The sequence below is a fragment of the Polypterus senegalus genome, chromosome 2 (assembly GCF_016835505.1).
Source record: "Polypterus senegalus isolate Bchr_013 chromosome 2, ASM1683550v1, whole genome shotgun sequence".
In the NCBI taxonomy this organism is placed as follows: Eukaryota; Metazoa; Chordata; class Cladistia; order Polypteriformes; family Polypteridae; genus Polypterus; species Polypterus senegalus.
In genome coordinates this window covers 137,602,282-137,629,583 of record NC_053155.1, presented here as the reverse complement: position 1 = coordinate 137,629,583, position 27,302 = coordinate 137,602,282, and the positions used below count along the sequence as shown (strand labels likewise).

Here is a 27,302-nt window from a genome sequence, read left to right as displayed (position 1 = left end):
TGTTTCAGCTATTATATGACTAAAACATTTTATTGTCAATAATTGGTTTCAAGAATATTTGGAAATTGGAGGGCCAAAGGCCTTTCTGTGTTGTATGTAGCAAGGGTGGGTCTTTCTCACATTAACTGTTCACACTTGGACTCTGGTTACAGCCCTGACCCAACCTCCATACAGAACATTTCCTTTGTGAATGACAGAGGAAGAGAGAAGTTTTTGGATACTTTGGAACATTTATTGGAAATACACACTAGAAAATGCTCTTTACACACCAAGTGCTCCCCGCACCACACAGTCATAGAACAACTACACTTTGTGCCTAAGAACCACAACGTTTATACTTTTTTGTGTTGTTTCCCAAACATTTGATCTGACTTTGCAGAAAATTCAGCACATGTTTAGAGGTAATACAGGCAGGCTGCATACCAACATTTTCGTGCGTATGCACCATTTATAATGAGGCCCCTGGTCATTAGCTTCTTTTTGTAGCAGGGAATTTGGGGTTTAAAATAGCAGGTGGGCTTTTCCTTTGATTCAGTTGAATTGCTAGCTTTCTATGCTTGAGTTTAAAGTAATAGTTTTTTTTGGCTCTCTACCTTTTTCTTCCATTGCAGAATGCACAAACACCATCTTAAACAATAATGACCTGCTCACATGATATGACATAACTTTATACTAATGACAGCAAATGCATAAAATTCTGTATATAGCTCACATAAAGGAATACATGGCTATGTAAAAAAAAAAAAAATGGCTCAGAGACTTAGAAATTAATTTTTTTTTGTGTGTTTGTGTACGTGCACTTAAGACTGACATTTAATCTAATAACCACAAATGAATTATTAATGAATTTCCTGATTTGTGCTGTGATTTATTTTTATAACTGTTTCTTGCTTTTCATAAAGTACATTATTTTCTGTCTGCTTTTTATATTGTCAACAGTGACTGCTTTGTTTATTTTGAATTTCTGTTTTGCCATTAAAAATCCTATTATAAAAAAAGAAATAAAACATCCATACAGGTAAACAAGAGGAACAGTGATGATCATTCCCAGTTTACTAGAGACCGATTTATTTTTGAAATCTTCTATGCCTTAGTGATAGTAAAAATGAAAAAAATAAAAACACAGCATGATTAAAAATACTTCTAGATCTGCCCTTTTACTCCCTAGCATGTAATACAGTAGTTACATAATATCTATATATATATAATTCACTAAGGCCAGACACTCGTGGAAAGCACGACGGAAGGGGCATGGATTCACTAAGCTGCTGACAAGTAAGACACCTATGGTGCACGCAGGAAGGAGCCACGCCCACCAACTCCAAGACCATTGGATACGACGTCAACTCGCAGAGCCACGCTCACCAACTCGGATGCGATGACACAGAAAAAACGGCGTCATTTATATTCGTCTGTTGTAGAGGCCACATGCACCTCCGAGCCATGTTGACTGTTCATAGAGGCATGTTTCTCGCGGAGGTGAATCACCATATGCGGCGTGTAAAACGGTTTGCGAGGTGTATCCCATTGGATCCTTAAAACAAACCTTTACAACTGAGGTTAAAACACAATGAAGTAAGCAGTCTTTAAAAACCGAGTTTTTGCTCTCGCTGACATTAATGACATGCTGCAACCACATGGCTTCAACCTGCACAAATTACACCTTCCCCTCACTGACATTCCTCCACTGTGTCATTCATCTCCCACCTTCGACGCTCAGGCTGAAAATTCACACGCTATAGAACACTACGACAAACTCAACACAGAACAGAAACACACTTTTGATACTGTTTTACACGCTGCATATAACAATTCCCATCCCCGATGCTTCTTCTTGGATGGTCCTGCAGGAACAGGGAAAACCTTTGTGTACAAAACCCTGATTCATACCATCAGAGCTAGGGGAGACATTCCTACAACCGTAGCATCCACAGGAATAGCTGCAACATTATTACCAGGTGGACGAACTGCCCATTGTGTTTTTAAAATACAGTTGAAGCTCACTACTACTTCCACATGCAACATCAACCTTCCTCACCACATGCTCAACATCTTCTACAATCCAAAGTTATTATATGGGACGAGGTGCCATGACACACGCATACGCATTCCAGGCAGTTGACAGGTTATTACGTGACCTCACGGGTGACACACAGCCTTTTGGAGGCAAAACAATACTATTGGTTGGAGATTTCCGACAAATTCTCCCCGTCATTATGCGTGGCTCCCGCGCACTCACTGTCACCAGTTGCATTAACAAGCACCCTTTGTGGCATCACATGCATGTTCTTACACTGACAACAAATATGAGAGCTCTTCCTGAGGAACAACATTTCGCACAATGGCTCCTTGATTTTGGAGATGGGATAAACAGAACACCTGTGACATTGCCTTCACATTGTTTTCCTTTAATTTCTGATCCTGTTCAACAACTGTATGGCGACATCGACTTCTCAACTGTCACTCTGGAACAACTCAGCACGCGAGCTATATTAAGCGTCACCAACAAAGACTCGCTATACCTTATTGAAGAAGTGCTAAAACTTATCCCAAACAATGAGGTGACTTTCACGAGCGTGGACTTCATCGTCACAGATGATCCTGCAGATCAACTTTTATTCCCCGAGGAATTTCTTAATAGTCTTACTCCTACTGGCATGCCTCCACATAAACTCAAAATTAAAAATGGATCCGTCATCATGCTTCTCAGACACCTCCTGCCTGCAAAAGGTCTTTGTAATGGCACTAGACTTTCTGTTAGCGCCATTCACCGTAATGTAATGGAGTGTAAAACTATCACATCTGCAACCTCACAAACTGTCCCGACTCATATGCTCCCACTGATTACGTCCCTATGCTTTGTACACACCCCCCTCCCACCTCGCTACTACCATGGTTGGGTGTCTTGGTGGATTATATATAGAAAAGCATCCAAAACCGCACAAAGCAATGAAAACTCTACGTGGGTCACAGGTGCATCTGGACTGTACAAAGACGACAGTGACTCAAGTGACGAGTTGGAGGTGGGCACATGAGCAGGCAGTGCATACTTAACGAGAAATCAGCAGACTAGCATAACGGAGAGAGCGGAATGGACGTCCTTCTCCTCTCCTCCCGTTCAACTCTCCGCGCCTGAGCGCCGTCCACCCTCATCCCTCCGTCTGGGAGGAGAAGGCGTGATGGCGGTCCGCCAGCTTACAGTCACGGACGATTGTGTTTTGGTTCGTTCCGTGCAATGTTGCTTTTCTTGCTGATTTATTATATTACCGATTTTTCAAATGTTAATTGTCTCCCTGTGTTTAAAAATCATTAAAAAACCGGCCTGATTATGCGGCCTGTGGTACGCCGCGAGTTGGCTAGTTAATGATATTGTACTTCACATACAGTACAGTCATTGTTTAGGATTTAAACAGATGTGCTTCATATTTATACAATAAAATAGGCAGATTTGTGGTAGATTGTATTGTCTTATTGTCTAACAAGTGTCAATATTTTATTAGCAAAGCACTGGATGTAAATATTAAGCTCATATTCTGTATTGAAATTGTGCTTGTTTATGAGCTGGATGATCTTAAGAATAAAATAGTCTTTTGGGAGTACAAAACATTGGTAAACAGAATTCTTATTAATATAAGCAACAGATAAGGAAGCCACTTTCTGTATTAGAACAAGTGTTAAGGTAACATTAAATCTAAATTACCAGTTTGGTGAAATGCAGAAGACACAGTAAAGGTGATTTGAAGTCATCATTCAGTTATGACTAGGGTTTAACCTGGAATTCAGTCAAAACCTCAATCCATTTAGTAAATCTGCTCAATTTCTTTGGGATTATGAGAAACTAGAGTTTACCTCAGCAGCATAGGCCACAAGGGAAGAACTCTGGATATGAACATCAGGCATTGCAGCAAACCATATACACAGATATACTGGACTTAATCAAATATATATTTTGGTTATGTGAGGTAACCAGAGTACCCAGAGAATACCAATGCGCACACACAGAAAGAATGTACAAATTTTGTATAGTGAGGAGGCTGAGAGCGGTACCTATAAACCTAGAGCTTAATCCATTTTCAATGTTTTTAATCGAAAAACATATTGTTTCCTTATATCTTGTAGTAAAGTATTTGAATCAACTCTTAGTATAAGTAAAAGTAAATATATAGTAAAAGTAATCAAGCAAAATATTAGCAGATATACAGTTGTATCATTTAGATTTAATTATTTCAAAATTGTGATTATTGTGGTTTGCAAACAATGTGGAGCAACAGATACCAATATGTGGAAAGGGTTTACTGCCTTTTTTATCAGCTGTGGAAATCAAAAGAAGAAAACCGTCTAGGCCCACTGTTGTTCCCTACAACAGGATGGTCAAACTGGTGCTATGAAGTTAATCTTGGCAGATTTTACATTCTGCAGAATAAAAAATAGGTGGTGAACAGACAAAAAGTAGGATCATGGTTCTTCATCTGGGTTAGCAACTTCCCGGAAAGAGAAGAAGGGACAAATGTGTGAGGTGCTTTTAAAAAAATTAAAGGAACACTTTTTAAACAGAGTATAGCCCCAAGTCAAGGAAACTTCTGGACTATTGATCTGCTCAGTTAAGTAGCAGAGGGGGTTGTTAATCGGTTTCAGCTGCTTTGGCGTTAATGAAATTAACAACAGGTGCATTAGAGGCTCAACAATGAGACAACCCCAAAAACAGGAATGGTCTAACAGGTGGAGGCCACTGACATTTTTCCCTGCTCATCTTTTTTCATTTAGTTTTGCATTTGGCTATGGTCAGTGTCACTACTGGTAGCATGAGGCGATACCTGGACCCTACAGTGGTTGCACAGGTAGTCCAACTTCTCCAGGATGGCACATCAATATGTGCCATTGCCAGAAGGTTTGTTTTGTCTCCCAGCACAATCTCAAGGGCATGGAGGAGATTCCAGGACACAGGCAGTTACTCTAGGAGAGCTGGAAAGGGCCATAGAAAGTCCTTAACCCATCAGCTGGACTGGTATCTGCTCCTTTGGGCAAGGAGGAACAGGATGAGCACTGCCAAAGCCCTACAAAATGACCTGGTGTGAATGTCTCTGACCAAACAATCAGAAACGGACTTCATGAGGGTGGCCTGAGGGCCTGACGTCCTCTAGTGGGCCCTGTGCTCACAGCCTGGCAGCGTTAGAATCGATTGGCATTTGCTATAGAATACCAGAATTGGAAGGTCCACCACTGGAGAAGCCATGGAGAACATTATGCTGCCTGTAACATCATTCAGCATAGCCGGTTTGGTTATGGGTCAGTGATGGTCTGGGGAGGCATATCTATAGAGGGACACACAAACCTCTACAGGCTAGACAACGGCACCTTGACTGCCATTAAGTATTGGGATAAAATTCTTGGACCTATTGTCAGACCCTATGCTGGTGCATTGGGTCCTGGGTTCCTCCTGGTGCACGACAATGCCCAGCGTCTTATAACAAGAGTATGCAGGCAGTTCCTGGAGGATGAAGGAATCAATACCATTGACTGGCCCCAACGCTCGCCTGACCTAAAACATCTGGGACATTATGGTTCAGTCCATCCAATGCTGCTTGGTTGCACCTCAGACTGTCCAGGAGCTCAATGATGCCACGCTCCATATCTGGGGGGAGATCCCCCAGGACACAATGCGTCGTCTCATTAGGAGCATGCCCCTACATTGTCAGGCATGCATACAAGCCCGTGGGAGCCAAACAAACTACTGAGTATGATTTTAAGTTGTTGTAATGAAATTTATGCAAAATGAAATAGCCTGTCACATAATTGTTTCATTTTGATTTTCAGGGTGTCTTTGAATTCAGCCCTTTGTTGGTTGAAATGAAATGATTTTCATTTCCATCAAATGATGTGGCATCCTTTTGTTCCTAACACATTATCCAGTCCACATCAGTATAGATATCCATATTTTTTCCCCCATTGAGATCTGATGTGTTTTCAAAGTGTTCCTATATTATAGTGCTTAACCCTTGAAAAATACTAAGGCTAATATTGGAAAACACAATACAACAAACAGATAAAGGTAGGGTATGGTTACTTATTTTTATCTCTGCTTCTGCGTTCCTCATTACTGGAAAAATCCATCCATCCAGTATCCAACATCCAACCCGCTATATCCTAACTACAGTAAAAATGTAATGTTCAAATCCATGAAACTTTTAGAACAAATTCCCTTCTGCTCTTTTATAGGCCAGACAGTTATGGTAAGCAGCTGGTCTCAGGTTCGACAATCTCTGCTGTCTTAGAAGAAAAATATATATATATAATGTACCCTCATATTTAGATGACAGTCTGTGCCTTCACAAAATCAGCAATGTTCTGCACATTGTACTTGCTTCCTTGAACCACTAAACCAAACAGGGGTTTACAAAAATGAATTCAACTTTTTCCATTTTAGTCAAAATGCATTACATGTGGAATATTTTTATTGCAAAACCATTTCAACAATAATTTTAATGTACTTGTTAAGAATGCTGCCAAGTACTTTTAAAAAGGCAACTGTTTCTGATTAAGACTTGTGCAATAAATGGAAATGATAATATACCCTAATTAAGAGAGTCTTTGTCTGCTCTTCATAAACTAGCTAATTAATGAGTTAATTAGATGAGAATACATGAGCAAGCTCACAAATTAAAATAAGGCTCTTTATAGTACTTCAAAATAAACATTTTGAAAATGCCACAGAATTGCAAACCACACTTTGAGCATTGCAAATACATGCATATAAAATGTTTGTAATCAAAAGGTTTAATTAAAGGCAAAATAGCTTTTGTTAGAAATGAGTTACCAGAAAACCAGCTGATATGTGAGGTGTATTATGATTGCTGCTTCTCAGTTAATGGCTGCTTAGTTAAACATTGTTACTGTTAAAGGAATGAATGTAGTCTCCATCATAAAAACACAACTATATGATCATTGATGAAGTGTGTGCATTTGATCCTGCGAGGATAAGGCCAAAGCCCTTATTAATCAAAACCATCACACCCCTCTCAAATCCCCACTCACTGCCCACAACCTACAAATTTGTTTAACTACTGTAACAAATAAACATATAATGTGGATTAGATATTGTCAGGTAACTTGTTTTTTAGCATATCAACAGCACTGGGTACAATGAAGGAAACAGCCCTAGAAACAGCTGTTCCATATCAGGACCCATTGTTATACACAATCACACTTAAACAGAGCTACTTTAGCATTGCCAATTAACTAAGCAGCACATCTTTTGAGATGTGGGAGGAAAACCAAAGTGCCCAAAGAAAAACCCACCTAGTCAAATGCTTGCATACATCACAAAGACAAAGTCTGGTGGATGATTTCAGGCCATGGTGGTTGATTTATGGGTCCCCAATTCTACTTCACCACATAATATGATGTTATACTGTAGTATGTGTGCATTTTTTATGATTAATATACAGTACAAATATAATTTCACATAACAATCCAAACAATTGGAATTGTATGAATGTAGAGGCTTGTTATTGCTCTACGTTCATGGTATACTGTATAGGGTGTTATAACCAAAAAAGCCCAATTTCATTGTAATTTTTAGTTTATTTGTGGAAATAGTTTAAAGTTATATGGCAGTAACTGATCTAGTGGTCAATGACATATGGAGGATGAAAATCCATCTGTAACAGAAGAGTTTTAATACAAGTGCTCTATGAAATTGCTAGAACTCAGTGTAATTGAGGATTCTTAATATAGCTAGAGAAGTAACTTGAAATCCCCAAAAATTAAACTACTAGCTATAGAATTCCTGGAATAGAATGAAACAGACTAAAATTACAACATGTACTTTATAAATAATAAATACATTGCTCAGAATTAGAAAATGTCCATCTCATAAATTGTTTCAAATGACATGTTAATATTGTAATTGAAACGAAAATATCAATTATTTTATGTAACAAAACATGTTTGCTGTATTTTGTTTCATTTTAATATACAGTTGTCTTGATTTCACTAGTTTTTCTTTCTCCTGCTTTTCATTGAGTTAATCTTTTCACCATATGTAATATTAACAAATACAACAATGTTGTTAATGGAAAGTTAATCTTTTATGCACTCTTGTCTGGTATAGTGGTAGAAATCCTGTGTTTGTTATACATAGAAACTGATATAAAGTTAAATTTTATCTACAGAAATACAATAGTTTAATACAACAAAAACAGTAAATATTGTCTGTCATTAAGCTATTAAGTAATTATTCATTCTTTATTTGTCTGTTATGCTGATAATCCAAAATTGAATTCCCTTCCTTTTCATCTTCATAATGTAAACATGCATCAGCATCATTTAAATGTATACATTGTTGTAAAATTTTTAATATCCTAATTTACTTAGGGCAGAAAGTATTTTCCCTTAATATGTTATGTAATATGCTATTACAAACACCATTCTGTTTCGCATCTCTTTACAGATTAGATTCCATCTGTAAGAAGCATTTCTGTCTTGGCTCAGTTTTATTTGCTGACATTTTGCTTCTCACAATATACTTACTGCTATAATATTTTTTCCATTGAGTTGTATAACATTTTGAAGTTCCATTATCTAAACAGAAAATTCAAAAGCCATAATGCCAAAATCTTAAGCAGTTCCTCAGAATTAAAAAGTAAAAGGCCTATCATATTAAATTAAATATATTCAGGTTCACATTGTCACCATTTGAAGTTAATTAACCTGTTTTAAATCCAGGTGAAAAGCACCAATTTCTAGGAAAAATCATTTAAATTCATTTAAACAAATCGTTTAAGTTGAAGCTCCCTAAATATTAAGCAGTGACTGATAAGTTGCCTTTTTCATATTCATTTACAGTATTACATTTATAAAAACATAGTAATTGTTCAGGTTGGTGAAATAAGTTACCTGTCTACAAAAGAAAGGTGATTTATATACTTATGTGAAAGTACACTGTGTTTTTTATTTATTCGCTTTGATTTCTTTCTTCAGTTTTTTGGCCCTCCTGTATTTTACAAAGAATAAATATACTAGATAGATAGCATTTACAAGACAGTTTTTACTGGTGTGTGAGCTTTTTTTTCAGATCATTATATTACAATAGCCTGGATAGGTAAGACTAAATATGTAAAGCTTTGTGCTTTTTAAAGTGTAGTTGAGGGCCACTAGAATTTAGCTCTTTGATTAATTAATTTGATATCCTTTCCTTTTAGTTGCTTGTTACTTTGTTGAATAAGATAATGTATCTTGTGATCCATTTAATATTTCTTTTATAGAAAATGCATAGATGTAGGTTGCTTTTAGAAACTGTGCATGTGAAACCATTCTGTTTTAAAATAAATGTTTAGCAGGAGCTCCATAATAAAAGTACATCTGTTGATTGATTTTGTAACCAAATTAGTATTCATGGCTTCATGTAGGCTGAGCCTATGTCTTCAACATCTGGTGCAATGCAGGAACCAATGCAGATATTCTGCTAATCTACTGAAATAGTCACTGACACCAGGTTAAATACCTGTTGTCTGTCAATCTAATCTGTACATCTTTAAAAGGTGTGAGAAAAAAATGCCAGAAATTGAATTAACATTTCTCAGAGCTGCGAGGCTACATCACTAACTGCTACACCACTTTTCCCAAGGACTAACATACTGTATTAACTTCTACTATACATGCATTAACTTTATTTTAATTACAGTGCACACATTCTTTTTGTATTACACACATGCATAACTACTTTCAGTTATTCTTAAGAAGCTGTTTCGCCTGGATCTCTCAGCCATTTTTAAACCAGGATATATCATATCTTAAGAGCTCAAATGGGTAAAGCAATTTCATTCTTAGTGTTTAGGCACAAACTTAGAACTTACTCTGTTTCTGTGTCCACTAGATTATCTTTAGGTACAATATATACAGTATAAATAGAGATTAAGGGGTATAATGTTTAGCACAGTTCCAAGACAGTACTATCTCTGTATCATTTACATGTTCTTTCCATGTCTACATTGTTGCTTTTCTTTTCTCTCTTTCAAATTTTCTTCCCACATCTAGAAATTTGTCTGTTAGGTAATTAGAAACTCTTTTATCAGCCCAGTATAAGAATGTGTATCCTTAAACGGGCTGGAATCTTATTTAGGTTGGGTTCTTATCTTCCATCTGATGCTTTCAGAATAGGCTATACCTTTCCTTGGTGTTAAAATAGATTTAGAAGGATCGACAAATACAGATGAATATTTGATAAAGTTTTTGTGGTATTGGTTTAGATAATACTAATTCCATACATCACCATTACAATCATGGTTGCACATTTTTATGAACTGAAATAAACTATAAGCATGTGACATCACTATGAAGCAGACGATTTTTAATGGCACATCATTAAATGGCTAATAGATTCGGTTATAGTTTTAAAAGTAATTGCCTCCAATTCAAACCACCGCAAGGCTGATGGTTAGTTTCTGCTCTGATAATGACACAGTACATTTACCCATCCATTCCCAACATGTTCAAACATGTCAATCATTTAGAAGAAAGGCATAATGACGTCAGTCAAAACAGTGTTTAAGGCATCTCGGTTGACTTGTGAGGCTGAAATGTGGAGTTCATGAAGCCCTTTTCATGGTGTAAAATGTGGCTTACATTCTTATATTCTCCACCTAGAACCACAGAGATCTGTCAAAATTGAGACATTGTTGAGAAATTCCCCATTTAAAAAAATATTCTATAGCATAACCCAGGAACCTATTTCTATCCTTACTTTACATTTATGGAAACTTTCAAAGGTTACATTTTATAACCCAAATTTCAGTACTACTTAGGTTTTGCTTGTAAAGTACAGTTTATTTCTTTGTTTTTCCATTATTTTTAATGTGTTATATTTTTAGTTCTTGTAATTTGTACTGTGCTAAAGCTTTTTCGTTATTTTCTATCCACTGACCTGTCATTCAAAACAGAGTAAGTTGCTCTGACTGCCTCAATGTATTTTCTCATATGTCATTATACTGTGAGCTTAATGCTGAACTACACTGTTAGTTTAAAGTACATCAATCATTAGACTAGGGGCTGTATGTGAATAAAGCCTTTAAAAAATACATTGTTAGACGTGAACTTGTGGACAAAACTAATGTCAAAACAGACAGAAAATGTCTTATTTCCCCATGTACGACGCTAATATAGTCTTGAACTTGTTTTTTCTTTAGAATAACAACAACAGCTGCCTGCATGATGGATCTACGGAGGTACCCTTTGGATGAACAGAACTGCACGCTGGAAATAGAAAGCTGTAAGTAGTCTCCAAGGAAATGTGTTTATACAGACCATAAATAGTAATTTTCAGGTCTTTTTTTAGAGCAGCAGCATTATAATTTACCTAAAATGTTGAAAGAATCTAAATGCATGTTTCAAGCTGCAAAATGCATTATTTTTGATTGGCTGGGGCTGGAGAGAACTACAACTCAGAGTATTTATGGTAAGAAAATATCAGTTTAGAAGTATCAAAATTGTGCTGAAATCTAGTATGCTCAGCACTGTAATAACCATTCTGTTGCCTTTATTCTGTGCAAGAACTAATCTATGAAATGTGAGTTTCATTGTAAAATATAATAACCTTGAACAAATAAAGTACCATTATAATATCTAAAAATTAGTATTCAAGTAAATTTGTAAACTACTGCTATACTTTAATGACATTTAAAGTATGTACACGATGCACATTTGGTGGACTTGCACCACTGTCACTCCATCTCGCTTTAGAACTCAGCACTACAGCTTTGTACCACAATAAACAGCTGAGCAGAAGGAGCAATCCAGGAAGCTACTACTACTCGACTTCAGTGCAGGGAGACGAAATCACTGCACCGCACTTTGGATGTACTTTGTACCACTGTTGCAGGATGTTTCTCTTGTAGTCAGTGTTCACACCAAAGGAGTGCAATACTTTTGTGCAATGGATTTTCAGTGCACTTTATGGGTTCGAGACTAAATGGAGGCTTAGCTCAATTAATTTACATCTGTCAGGCCTGTTTTAAAAAATATGGAGTCTCTTAGGAGCTGAATTAAACATTGCAAAACTAGACAAAATAAAACTTTAAATGGGAGTTGTTTTGCTTTTATTTAGCAAAAATATCTTCCATTGGGGTAAGCAAAATTTACTTGACCAGATTTCTTAAGGTAAGCTAAAAAATCATAAATACAAATTGTTTGATAAGTCAATAATTTTTATAGTAAAGAAAACAATATTTAATGTCATGAATATTAAATATTTTTTACTTGCTTTGATTTCATTTTTTTGCTCTAAAGGCGTGTTCCTTAATCCTGCAAAGTTAATATTTGTTTTCCTCAATATAGTTATATCATTGCACCCCTCTTGTGACAGATTCACTCCATGACTCTTACAGTGAAATACAGTTAGCACCATTTTCCAAGCTTTCAGAGTGGGGAAAAAAGAGGAATAGGTTCAACATCAAAGCAAAGGCATTGAGTCTACAGTATTTCAGGTAGCTTGGACTGCAAGGCAGCAACCAAATGCAGACAGCATGCCAGTCTATCATATCACTGGAGACATTTACACAAATATTTACATTAAAGGGTGAAATTATTAAGGAAAAGATTGTGCAACACATCACAAGAACTGGGATTTTAATGAACAGTCAGCATAGGTTCAGAAAAGGGAAGTCATCCAACATGCTGGAATTCTATAAAGAAGGATCAAAAGGATATGATTAAATTGGAGCATATGTTATTATTTTTCTTGACTTTCAGAAAGCATTTGATAAGGTGCCACATGAGAGGTTGGGCATCAAACTAAAAGAAATGTTAGTTCAGCGTGTTGAGTGTAGATTATTGCAAAATTGGGTCAGACACAGAAAGCAGAAGGTTATGGTGCGAGAAACTATATCTGAATTGGGTGATGTTAAGAGAGATGTCCCACAGGATCATGGCTAGGGCCCTTGCTATTTTTAATACATATAAATGATTTGGATAAGAATATAAGTAATAGGCTATTTAATTTGCAGATGATGCAAAGCTAGATGGATTGTCAGGTAATCTAGAATCTGTTGAATCATTACAGAGGGACTTGGACAGCAGACTTGGCAGGCAGATGATATTTTATTGTAAGTTAATATGAATACACAATAGGAGGCCTGAAAAATCAAAAGTACACATTATCAGAAACTGCCAGAAGTGTTAAGCCATTAAAATGTTAGGTTATACAGCACGATATGTGGAATGCAAGTCCAATGAAGCTTTATAATGCACTGGTTAGACTTCACCTAGAGCACTGTCTACAGATTTGGTGTCCAGACTACAAAAGGACATAGCACTGGTAGAAGAAGTCAAGAGAAGAGCGACTTGGCTAATTCCAAGAGAACAGGGGATAAATTATGAGTACAGATTAAAAGAGCTGAGCCTTTTCAGTTTAAGCAAAAGAAGATTAGAAGAGGCATAAATGAAGTTTTCAAAATTATTAAGAGAATTAGTAGAGTGGATCGAGACTGTTATTTTAAAATGAGTTCATCAAGAACATGGGGACGCAGTTGGAAACTTGTTAAGGGTAAATTTCACAAAAACATTAGGATTTTTTTCTTGACATAAATAAGCATAGACACGTGGAATAAGCTACCAAGTAGTGTGGTAGACAGTAAGAATTTAAGGAGTTTCAAAACTAGACTTGATGTATTATTTTAGAAGAATAAAGTGGACAGAACTGGCAAGATTTGTTGGACTGAATTGCCTGTTCTTGTCTAGATTGTTCAAGTGTTTTAATTAAATCATAACTGATGTACCAATTTACACTCACCATAATGAATATTGATGGAAAGCTGGAGTACCCAAGCTTTCAAAAGTAATTGACCAGAAATAGGAGCTGAAGTTAAAAGGTAGCAGCACTAATCAATGTGCTAGTATAATGTCACCATAAAAAATAGCAACCTAAAATAATCAAAAGTGAAAACCTGTCATTAGTTCTCATACGTTTAATAGAATCTGTATGCAATAAAAAATTATGCACATAATGCTCAATTTAGTGTTCAGACTGGCTCACTATTACTAACACCCACCAAGTCGTTATGCAACCGTGGGGTGGTGATTGATACCCAACTGTTGCTAAAGTCTCTCAGTCTTGCAGATTTACTCTGTACAATATCTGAAATATCAAGCCGTATCTGAAACAATATGCAATACAACTCCTGGTTTATTCTTTGTTCTTTTCACATCTGGACAAATGCAATTCCTTGTTGGTAGAATGCACAGCATGTCTAGTGTTCATCTAGACAAGGTGAGCACATGTCACTCTTTGCTTCAGATCACTACACTGGTACACTTACGTTCAAATTATTGATTCCAGTCTACAGAGTAGGCAGCTGACTTGCACCTATATTTATGGAAACACTTCTGAATCCTGTGCTCTTTTTTAACCACTCAAGTTTGCTGTTAAAGGATATCTGGTGATGCTACCTGCGCATGGTATCAAATCTCAGTCCAGCCACTTCATGTGTAGCTTTTGGCTGGTGGAATGAGCTGCTCCCCGCCATCTGAAATGCTGATTCCCCCAATGGGTTTTAATTGGTGAATTTCTATCTTATATTAGCGCTTATATTTTGTAATTAGCTTGTATTTTGTTCTTCACTTGTGATTATCAATTTTGTCCCCTCATCCTTTAACACTAGCTTCTCAAAAAGTCCCCAGACTGATGTTTACTTGATTATACTGAATTCCTTTGTTAGTCACTTTGGATAAAGTGTCTGCTAAGAAAATAATTATAACATAAAATGTAAACAAACAGCCAAAGAAATAGTCATAACAATTTGGAAAAAGTATCAGAAATTCACACATCAAGAGACAAGCACAAACACTGGTTTCAAATACTCCTCTGAATCCCTCCAAATCATTAAGCAGTTTAAAGTATAAAGCTTATCCAGGGTTAGCTCCTGTTCAGTTATTGTCTTCTTACACTTTCTAAGATCAATAAACCCTGGCAGAGAGAACTCTTTCAATCCTTCATTGGTTTATCTTCCAGGACATTCCTAAAAATACATCTGAGGTCAATGTAGCTGTAGTAAAACCCCTGGTCTAGCTTGCCTCTAAACCCAGGTTACAGGGTGGGGTTCAACTGCAGCCTTCTTAAAAGGGTCAAGCAGACAAAGAGCAGTAACTTCATTTCCTGCTCTTCCATAAACAAAGTAAAACCCCATACTAGATAACCCTAAATGCCTTCAGTTTAACCGGGTAATAAAGCTAAACTTATTTTATTCAAGGAGATCTTCAAAACACATGGATGAGATACATATGAGGATATATACCTCATACTAGAATCACTCAAGGCCCTAGCAAGGACTCCTATTGAAACCACAACTTCCATTATACGCAATGGAAGCCCCACAAGAGGTATGCTGCCACCCAGAGTACATAAGGAACTCCTGCCCCCAGGAGGCATTTTCCCTTTATCCTTCTATTACATTGGCCTCACAGCTAGGGAAAGGAATATCAACCAAAACAGCCAGGCTGCCCATTACATCTATTATGGGCAAAGCAGAAACCCAAAGATTAATCTGAGTGACTAGAAAAAGACCAGGGGCCTCATGCATAATGCTGTGTGCAGAATTCACACTAAAACTTGGCATACAGACAAAAGTGGAAATAGGCGTACACACAAAAAAATCCAGATGCATAAATCTGTATGTTCGCCAACTTCCACGTTTTTCCACTTCATAAATCCCAGTCAGTGTGAAAAGTAATGCTCGTGCACGTGCCTGTTGCCCCACCCCAATTCCTCCCAGAATTACTCCTCTTTGAATATATTTTGTGTTCTGTGAAAAGACAATGGCAAAAGCACAGGGGAAAAAGAAGAATTTCAGCAAATACAAAGTAAAGGCAAGGAAAAAATAAGAGGTCAGATATCAAATTCACCCTGAAAAGGTGAGTCATAGCCCACCGTCTTAGTTTCATATGGAAGCGTATTAGGGTACAGAGAAAGGAAAAAACTGGGACACAGTGTGAAAAAAACGTTGCAATTTCTCACTTTATTCACGTAGTTTATTTTGTCATTAAAGTAGAACGTCATAAACTTAATCTTAAAATCATTTAATAGTTTCTCAAATCCCATAGTATGTAAGTAGTACGTTAATATTCTATGTGTTCTTCTATGTACTCTTGTGTGTGTGAATCAGTACGTGCTTCTTAAACGGGCTTTCTCTTAAACCAACAGGACACAGAATACATTACATGCATGGTGTTACAGCTCTCTGAGCAATTTAAATACTAAGATGTATACTTGATATAATTTTCAGGATGACAGAAATTAAAGCATGTATAAAACATTAAGGCACGTTGGCACAGTAGTAGCGACAAGTTGGCACCATTTCCACAGATTGTTTCTGCCTCCAGCAAGATGCTTGCTGCTCCATGCGCGACCCTCAATAAAATTTATTGCAGCAATACTGTCTCTTTCAAACATACTAACCCCCATTTCCTGTCCTTTCTCTAAATAACCAATCGCCACACAATCAGCTTTTTAATAAATGTCAAGTCATCTGAACATTGAAATATCTTCGTAGTTCATGTTTAATTATTCCATTCAAATATCCATCCAGGGTCGTGCCAGTCTCAGAAAGCATACAGCACGAGGCAGGAATAATCCCTGAACGGGACACCAGCTCATCGCTGATACTGTGCCATATTCCTCATATTTAATCATTAACAATATACATTATTTAAATAAAGATAAAAATGTATCTGTATAATGTAATCATCCTCTTTAATAAAACCCTTGTGTGTGTCCAGTGTCCGTGTGTGTGTGTCTTCTGGTGAATTGCACATGCACGGGGCCACACAGTACATGTTCAGTCTCTTCCTGTGCATTCCCTGTGTGTGCAGAGAGAGAGAGACACACACAGGTGCGTGCGCGCGACAGACAGACATGCAGGCCTGCCCAAGAGACAGACAGACAGACAGACACGCACGCACACAAGCACACACACACACATACGCGCGCACAGGCAGGCCCACGCGAGAGACGGACAGACACGCACGCGCACAGGCCCACGCGAGAGAGACAGACATGGCACAGACACACACACGCGCGCAGGCAGGCCCACGCGAGAAACGGACAGATACGCACGCCGCGCGCACGCACGCACGCACGCGCGCACGCAGGCAGGCAGGCAGGCAGGCCCACGCGAGAGACGGACAGACACGCACGCACACCCGCCCGACAGAGAGACACACACACTCAGGCAGGCCCACATGGAGGACAGACACTCACGCACACACACGCAGGCCCGCTACAGAGACAGACACGCACGCACACACAAACAGGCGCACGCGTGCATTGTTGCAATGTTACTTTTCTTGGTTGTTTATTAGATTACGGATTTTTCAAATGTTCATTTTTTTTCCTGTGCTTAAAACTCATTAAAAAAGGTGTTTTTAGCGAGCGGGTCATAAGGCTATAGCGTGAACTCTTGCAGTGTTAGTTTTCTCTGTTGTTCAAGGTTTTCTCAGTTTTATTCAATGTTTTTACATTTAGTTTACTATTACGCTGTGCATTCAATGGTATAATTAACTATATTTGTTCTTAAAATCTTAAAAAATATATATTTACATACAGTTCATATGATCTAGAACGGATTAATTGTATTTACATACAATCCTATGGGGGAAATTACTTCGGTTCCACTGTATTACTTTCCGACAAAATTACAGGCATTTTACGGAAATACAAACCAGTATTACTGAGAGAGAAAATTAAAGGCACACAATACAGTGACGCATATTACAGCCACATACAAGGTCCCTTGCCATTTAATATAGACTGTTCCTACTAATGTTTATGCACTACTGTTGTAGCGCCCGTTATTGTAACGGGCTTAATGTCTAGTCTATATAATAAAAGCCCAGCACGGTGTCCGTGTCCGTGTCCAGGACCGCGTTCCTTTTGGCTGTATAGCCGCCCCGTAGAAAAGCCCCAGTCCGTCCCCTCTCAGAATTCCTACTTACCCCCCTCCGGTCTTTCCCCTTTCCTTTTATTTTTCCTGTTCCCAAAATCTTCTCAAAACAAAAGTAAAGAAATAGACAGAGCGTCACATTAACGTCTTCTCCCCTCTGCCTAATAAATAATCAATAAAATGAAATAAAAAAATCACGAAAGAAACAGAAACCACAACCTACCCTTACAGCGTCCACCGCTCTTCTGGCGTTACAGCCAAACACGTGGTGTATGCAGGTTATGAGGTGTGCCCGTACTACAACATATTATATTGTTCATATACTATTAACTGTTTACAGGGATCAACTCTTTTGGGGAAGTTCATAACAAAAAAAAATGTAATTATAAATAACGTGCACTTGAGTATTTTGAGCCCCGCGTCTGAGTCGGATAGTTCCCCTGGTCACCAATTCATGTGTTTCACTATGCCCACTATGCTTTTCCGTCTTCAGCTACCCATGTGCACTTGTACGGGGGAGACCTTACGGAACAATGCCAAAACGAAACTCAACTAAACCTGCTGCTGCAAGAGAGGACACATTACAGCGTGATCACGAAGGCGTGACAATCGCTCGCAAGAAACGGACACTTAGCATTCACACAGATTAGCTCAATGACGTGTCTCTGAAAAACCTACAGAGAGACAAGACAGATTACGCAGTGATCGCGAAAGAAAGAGGCAAAAGCGTGTCAATGAGACTCCCGACGAGAGGTCCTTACGATTGAGTCCTTAAACTGTGGTCATCCAACACGCAGCATAGCGCGCACCAAGTTGCTAGTATATATATACTTTACATCATTTCATCTTAAAAATGATATCAAGAGCTCCACGAAGGTAGAGCCTAGAAATCTAAATTGACATCATCTGTAAATATGCACTCTCTTCTGTTGAATTGAATTGAATTGAATTGAATTCCTTTATTGTTATTGTATGGTACAATAAGATTAAATATGCACATCCTCCATAAACTTATTTTCCTACAAAATGGTAAAATACCAACAACAACAATAATAATAATAGGATAAAAAAACAGTGAAAATATACAATATGAAAGCATAAGTAGCTCAGGTGGTGCAATATTATAATTGTAATGCAAGTTTGCAGTGAGGCAACTGTACTTATAAGTACAAACAGTTCCACTGGGAGCATTTGATGGACTGATTGAGAGCGTTTATAGCTCTTGGGATGAAAGTGTTTCTGAACCTCAAGGTCCGTACAGGAAATGCTCTGAAGCGTTTGCTGAATAGGGGTAGTTCAAATAGACTGCGCATTACTGAGGTAGCGTGTTCTAGATGATGTATTCGGATAATCCACTTCCCGATCAGCTGCTGTACAGCTGTGATTCCACACTCAAATAGAGTGGGTTAAAATACTCTGATTGGTGCACTGAGAGCAACAACGCTAAAGCAGCTATGGTATTTGGAATAGTTTGGCCATTCTGTGGACATTTATATTGTTACAGATTGATTACATTCAGATGCCTTAAAGTAATAAACGATATGCGGTTAATTTCAGGGTATTTGATAAAACCGCATCTGGAATGTGAATGTAAAAAATAAAGGGAAACCACAAAGGAACAGTAGCACTGCTTTGAGGCTGGGTGCCATCAATTTTCAAAACCGAGTGGAGTGGAGAACTTGTGTATGCAAGGGATTGAGCTGGCCTGAAATGTATGTAGCTTTACTCCAAGTTTAGTTTTTATACATTGTGATGTGAGCATGGAAACGGGCGTATGCAACATTTTTTATACATGAGGCCCCAGGAGATAATGGCAAGTAACAGAGAGCAGAGTCAAAAATGTGCTGGGATGAAAACCAGGAAATCAAAGGAAAGTTAAAGGAGTAACGCAAATATGAAAACTGTCAATAAACAAATGCTCAAAACCAGATGAAGCTGCCAATAGGCCTTCTTGATCAAAAAGCTAATTATCACTATGAACGATTTTTAAATGTTTTTTATTAATCCACTGATGGATGGTAACACACCAGTTGTTGCCAGCTTTATACTGAAGGGCATCTGACACCAAAACATAACAATCATAATCATGTTAGTAACCTGAGATAGTGTCACAAAAATGAAAATTATTTATATGATAAATCAAGCTGAATAATTCCAAAACAATTAGAAAATAAATATTAGCAGAATAAATATAAGATTAGCTATCCATATGTCCAAACATGGAAAAAAAAATAACAGTAAATTCATAACACCGCCCACATTGTCCATTTATTATAAGGGTCTTGCATCCGAGTAAGGGAAAATCATCCACCCAAGCCAGGATGACAGCCCATCTTTGCCTTCCATTACACATTTGATAGTGTTTAAATCTACATACGCTTAATTTGATTGTTTTGTTCCTTTTTTAGAACTGGACAGATTTTACAAATATGGTGAAATATAGTACATGTTTCCTAGGAAGCAGCAGACATAAATTAGCCTGGATCTGCCCATGGATCATGAGATTATGTGAGCAGAGCTTTTGCTACATTATAGATGTAATATTTGTGCAGGGCAGCAGTAGTTTTGAAGGATTATGGAATCGGTAGATGAATCTCCTATATAAAAGTACAAGACAAGGTCATAACCAGGAGGACAATAACTAAGAAAGCAAGTCTCAGGGTAACTACCAGAATCAAAGTGAAGAAACTGTGGAAGAGTGAAATGCACAAAAAGGTGGCTATCTGTCTCTCTGTCTGAACAGAATGTCTCAGCAACTTATCATATTTAGAAATGAATGAAATCAGGAACAAGTACCCTTACTGTGGCTTAATGACATTTTATGCATACATTGAATAAATGCGTACTCAAAATTTCAATTACACTAAAAATAACCTCATGGCTCCATTATCTACAGAATAAACATTCAGTAGTTCGTGACACTGTCATTTACTTGTAAAGCATAACAATGACCTGTAATTCAACAATAAACTATTATCTATGATGGATCGTTGTAGACAATATTTTTACCTTGAAACATTGACAAAGATTTTAAATGTCCATTGAGTACTTCTTTCAGAATTTGTTTTTTTAAATTTGAACTCCAGTTCACCATAAATCACTCACAAACAACAACTAACAATAACCCACTAATCAGTGCATTTTTTTCATCTTTCACTTGAAAGTTGTTGAGATTCAAGCCCTCGTTTGGCCTGGATTCAGAAATGGATTGAATGTTTTTGAAGACAATAGCCTATTTTTAATAATTTATCCAAAATATGATTAAAGTCACATATATTTTTTTTTGTTATAGATGGATATACAACAGATGATATTGAGTTCTACTGGAGAGGTGGTGACCATGCTGTAACAGGTGTGGAGAGAATTGAATTACCCCAGTTTTCCATTGTAGAACACAAGCTGGTTTCGAGGAATGTTGTCTTTGCCACAGGTAACAAGCATATCTTTTCTTTATGCATAATAATAGAAATACAAATTAAACGTTTTAAAGCTGTGTGATGGAAATTAAAGAAACATACTCTGCTCATTTGCTGTTTTTTATTGAAATATTCAACTCTAAATCTGTTGGAAACTGATGAAAAACACCTACCTCTGAACATAAGGAATAAACTGCACTCTGTGGTATGGTGAAGAAAACCTTTACTCTCACGTTGGCACTGACGAAGAAAATAGCAGCTTTTAAACTATGATGCAAGAGAAGAATTCTGAAAATTAGCTGAATGAAGAAGACCACAAACAAGGAATTTACATGAAGAATTAGTATGACAAAATCAATTCTGGTGGAGTCAATATTGAAGCAAAAAGTGAAATTCTTCAGTCATATTGCTAGGGGCTTGAATGGTGAAGAACTGTACAAAATTGTAGAAGAGAACTGGAAAAAAGGGAAAGGAAGAAGAAGAAGGTGGTGGATGGATGGTGTAGCAGAGGTTACAGGCAGCTGAGATGTGAAAATTACCATCAAAAAAGCTACAGACTAAACCAAGTGGAAAGAAGTGATTGCAAGATTCCCACTTTGAAGACACCAAAGACCACATGCGGTCATGGTGGTAATGTGGCAGGACTTGCTAATTTACAAAATACAAGTGAATCTTTCCAAATCTTAAAATATATAACAGAAACAAAATATGCATACAATGCAGTATTGGGTTCATGTGACACAAATAACATTAAATTCAGTTAATTACAATCTTGGTAGCATGATAGTACAGTAATCTGGGTTCAGTTCTCTATTCACTTATGCATTGTATGAATATATGTACCCTCTGTCTGTGTATTTGTATGGGTCCTTGAGCATTCTGCCTTACTTTATGATACTTACATTGCACAGGTAAGTTATGATGTGCCATGTAATTGAGTTCCTGTGATGAAATGGCTTAGTTTCTGCCTTCACTCAAAATTTCCATGACAGACATTTTTGCTCAATATTAACTTTTAATGGAAAATGTGAGTCAATAAAACCTGGTGGAGAAAGTCATTTTCACAAATTTTCAGTGATTAAAACAATTGTTTAATGACAAAGTTCGATCAGTATTTTAAAATGATTAGTGCTACCTCAGAAGGACACCAGAGAGCCCCAAACCACAGAACCAGTAAATAATTCCCAATTCTTCCTCCTTCTCCACCTCCGGTGAGTTTTGCCCACTGCCACATATGAAGTAATCAGAGTTAGGAGGCTTCCTTTTATACCGGACCCAGGAATGCTTCCGGTGCCATTCTGTCTCCTCTATGATGTACTGCTGGGCCATAGACAAAAGTAAAGCAGTCCTCCCCTGACAGCGCCCTCTGTCAATTCTACAGCACTTCATTTCCAGACTCTATTTCCCTAGGACCCCTGCAGGTGTCCTGACTGGGTTCACTGCCACCTAGCACATGGAGGATGGAACCACTCCCAAGTTCCAGCTTCTACTGGTCCACCCTTTAATTTATACCAGCTAGGCACAGAGATGTCTGTACAACATTCCGCTTGGGCCTCTAGTCCAGGTAATAACCTGTGTTCCTCCCTGGCCTTATCTCACATTAGGTAATACAATACCTTTCAGATACTTGGGCAAATAGTTTCACAGAACCCTAGCTGAGCACCAAAATATGTTTTTGCCATTAGAATTCTTATATTTGAAAGAGTAAATGTGGTCACATTGCATCTGTTGTAATTTGGACTCCCAAACATTGTGAGTCAGTCGTGGCTCTGAGGCTAAGGATTTGTGCTGGTATCTAGGAGGCTGCCAGTTCAAATCCCATTACTGCCAGAAGGAATCAACTCCACTGGGCCCTTGACCAAGGCTCTTTACATGAAAATGATTTGAAGGGTGCTGCCAAATGGTCACTCTGCACTCTAACCTGCAAAGGTCATGCAAAAAGACATTTACCCCTCAGAGAAAATGGTCTTAATAGGGATTGAAGCCTTCAAAAGAAACTTAGAGCTCGATCAGCTGTTGGCTTGCTGCTCCTGCCACGCCGCATGATCTGCATCTCGCCGGCGCTTAAAACATTTAAAAGCCTGTACAGAAGCTGTTCTTCTCTTTGTCTTTTATTTCTGGCCCTGGGTGTGGTTAAATTGCTTGACACTCTTGGTTAAGTCTGTTCTCGTGGAACGTAACTTCTTGATATATTTTAGTTTATAATTTAAAAAAGGAATAAGAATCTGAAAATCTAACAACATCACATTGAAGTTCAATAAATCCTGAAAAGAATACCAAACATATATATGTAGGTTTTAAATAAGTCACATAAAAAGTCACATAAAATTGTTGCACAAAATCGTTGCACTTTCAGGCTTGGAATATTATATAGAGTAGATATATATAAACGCATGAGTCACTGTCTTGCACCCCAAAACATGAGGCTGAGTTTCAGTACTTTAGCAAAACCAGCTTAATTCAGCTTGAAACAGGACCAGCACAGTTATTTATTGTAGCGGGATCTACCAGGAATGGGCCCAGGACACAGACAGGTAGACATTGTATTATGCACCCCCACACGTTTATTTACAGTTACTAATTTTTACAGTCAATAAATGCACACACAAAAAACCCTCAAGACTTCCCCAAAGTCCAGGCCTCTCACACTCTGCCTCACTCTTCAGACCGCCTCCACTCCTCTCCTTCAAGCTCTTGTCTTTCTCCTCACCCGACTCCAGCCTTGAAAGAAGTGAGGTGACCCCTTTTATAGCCACCCAGATGTGCTCCAGGTGTCTTCCAGTAACCTTCTGCCGACATGCCCCTGTGTGGTGGAAGCACCGGCTGTGTACCCGGAAGCACTCTGGGTGGCCCCGATCCTCTTCCCCCCCAGCACTTCCGCCACCTGGAAGTCCAGGGCTGTCTAGGCATTGGGGCGCCCCCTGGCAGCGACCACGGGCCACTACAGGGTTAAGCTTCCAAGCTCTGTACGCGTGGTCCCCAAAGCAACCAGGGCTGTCGCCCCCTTGTGGTCTGGAGGAGGCACAAGCCCTCCTCCAATCCTCCTGGGCGTCCCGGCTTGGTAGCAGCCCCAGGCACTCGTCACACAGGTTAGTGGCCAATTAATATTGTTCCCTGCATTTATAATGTTCCTTGCATCACCAATCAACGACAGCCACTATCACGATCAGCTTGAATTTACTTTGGCAGCGACCTGCTGCAGCGCTGTGAGCATATGGTTGCCTCGGCAACGGATAAACAGTCTTCCACAGATGCGATGATCATGTTTCAGGATGCTCTTCAGCATGTCATCCTTTTGGGGGGAGTCCCAAAAAAGTTTAGAAACCTTGCATTCCGAACCAGCTTTATCCAGCAATCATCCAACCCAGGCTCGGGCAGCCAGAAGAGAATGTTGGTATTGGAGTGTATGGCCCCCAGTATGGTGGTGAAGATCAAAAGCCTGCAAACTAATAGACTACCAAGTGCATCGGGCGTTTGTATCCTTCTGTTTGTGCAGCCATTGCAGCAGGGCATGGTCAGTCACCAGGGTAATCCGTTGTCCCCAGAGATAGTAATGGAGGACCTCTACTGCCCACTTAATCGCCAACCACTCTGCTGAGAAACGTGATGGGGTGTTCTTCCCCATCAAAACATTGTGAGAGCACCGCTCCTAAACAGAAAGTGTTACCATCTGTTTGCAGAATAAATTCCTTCGAAAAGTCTAGATTGCACAGAACCGGGAACAATGATAAAGCAGCTTTTAGGTCCAAGAAAGCTCTCTCACAGGTGTCGGTCCAGACAACAATACGATTCTTTCTGCCTTTTGTCAAGTCATTGAAGGGGATGGACTGATGTGCAAAATTGGGAATGAACCGCCTGTAATACCCCGCAAGCCCAAGGAAGGCACAAACTGGCTTTTGTGATTGTGAACAGGGCTATGCAAGCACCTCCCCGACCTTGTCCATTTGAGGCTTGAGCAAACCCTTCCCAATGGAATATCCCAGATAGTGGATTTCCGACATACCCAGCTTGCACTTCTTAGGGTTGGCCATCAACCCTGCCAGCTGTAAACTGTCAAGCACTGCCCGAAGGCAGATGAGGGGAGATTCCCATTCATTACTGAAAATGGCCACATTGTCAAGATAGGCACCTACATATGTGGAATGGGAACGCAGGATCTGGACCATCATTCGCTGAAAGGTCAACGGTGCACCATGGAGATCAAAAGAGAGCACCGTAAATTCAAACAACCTGTCCGGAGTGGCGAACATGGTTTTCTCGCAACTATAACCCTTCATGAGGTCTAGGGTGGAGATATATGAAGCCTGCCCGAGCTTTTCCTACAGCTCGTCCACATGCAGCATTGGGTATGCTTCAAACTTGGACATTTTATTCAAATGCCTAAAATCAATACAGAACTGAACTCAACCGTCCAGCTTTGAGACAAGTACAACTGGACATCACCATTTGCTTTTACTTGGCTGAATAACACCCAATTGAAGCATCTGACAGACTTCCTTTTGTATCACTTACTTTAGTAACACCGGGCGAAGTGACAATCTTGTGTTCTGCAATCATCATCCGACTAGGCCCTGCTGAAAAGACTTCCGAGTTTCCCCCAACCAGCGATAGCAATTCCAATTTCTGAGTGTTAGTTAAATCAGCCGCAATGGCGACCTCAGTCTGGGGGACCACTGCGGCCTCAACCAGGACATTGTGACGGTTGTGCCACTCCTTTAAAAGATTAATAATCAACATTTTTTCGGGTTTGTGTCAACCGGGACTTTATAATTCACTGGGGACATATGCTCTTCTATCACCATCACCAAAATTTATATGGATCATAAAGGATCAAAACCAGCTTGTGATCCCCCTTCTTAAACTTTACTCGTCTTGTCATAATTATGTTTTTGTGCCTCCTGCTCACGTTGCTGATGTACTACTGCAATAGAGGACAATCTGGCAATCTGCTCTTGCAGCGAAACGACACCGTCGACAAACCTCCCTTCATCTGCGGATGATAAACAGTAGAGTGTAACTGCTAAATGTTGAACCATTTGCATAGCTGCTTCATGATGCGAGACATAAAGGGTGTGCCCTGATTAGTGAGAATCTCATGAGGGATACCAATATGTGTGAACATATCCCAGAGCGCTCTTGTTAGTCCAGGCGTCCACCCATTGCAACACAGTTACTTCTGGGTATCTTGTGGAGTAATCAATTAAGATGAGCATATACTGAAAGCCACTTTTACTCCTGCAAAGTGGGCCAACAATATCGAATCCCACCCTGTCAAAGGGCACGTCTAAAATAGGCATCAGTACAAGGGGTACCCTGGCAGGTCTGTGAGCTAAAACTATATACAGTCGGGATAGGCTTTACAAAATTGCTCCACATCCTGGCCCACATTCATCCAATAAAAGCATTTCGAAATCCATTCCCTTGTCTTTTCCATGCCAAGGTGACACCCCCGCCCCAAAATGTCAGCCAGTAAGTCATTATCCAACCCGCTATATCCTAACTACAGGGTCATGGGGTCTGCTGGAGCCAATCCCAGCCAGCACAGGGTGCAAGGCAGGAACAAACCCCAGGCAGGGCACCAGCCCACCGCAGGGCACACCCCGAAACCAAGCACACACTAATGCTTGGATCACCAATGCACCTAACCTGCATATCTTTGGACTGTGAGAGGAAGCCAGAGCACCCGGAGGAAACCCAAGCAGACATGGGGAGAACATGCAAACTCCACACAGAGAGGACCCAGGAAGCGAACCCAGGTCTCCTTACTGCGAGGCAGCAGCACTATCACTGCACCAACCTCCCCACCCCCAAAAAAAAAGAAAGTGACTGAGCAATTTTTTAAACATTCTCCCTATTCCCACTTGGTACTACCAACTGTCCATCACCCATGCAACCAGAAATCACCCAATACAGAAAACCATCCTTAAGTAAAAAATGTGGTGTTTTAAAATTTGAGTCC

General features: G+C 39.0%; 1 protein-coding gene across 3 annotated transcripts in view; it reads left to right on the top strand.

Moving 5' to 3' along the window:
* gabrb3 (gamma-aminobutyric acid type A receptor subunit beta3) overlaps positions 1–27,302 on the top strand; it is a 485,579-nt gene that overhangs the window by 364,987 nt on the left and 93,290 nt on the right. For all 3 annotated transcript variants that reach the window (XM_039744693.1, XM_039744694.1, XM_039744695.1), the window contains 2 exons: positions 11,184–11,266; positions 21,220–21,357. In XM_039744693.1, coding sequence (XP_039600627.1) covers positions 11,184–11,266; positions 21,220–21,357 — 221 coding nt within the window. The remainder of the gene's footprint in view (positions 1–11,183; positions 11,267–21,219; positions 21,358–27,302) is intronic.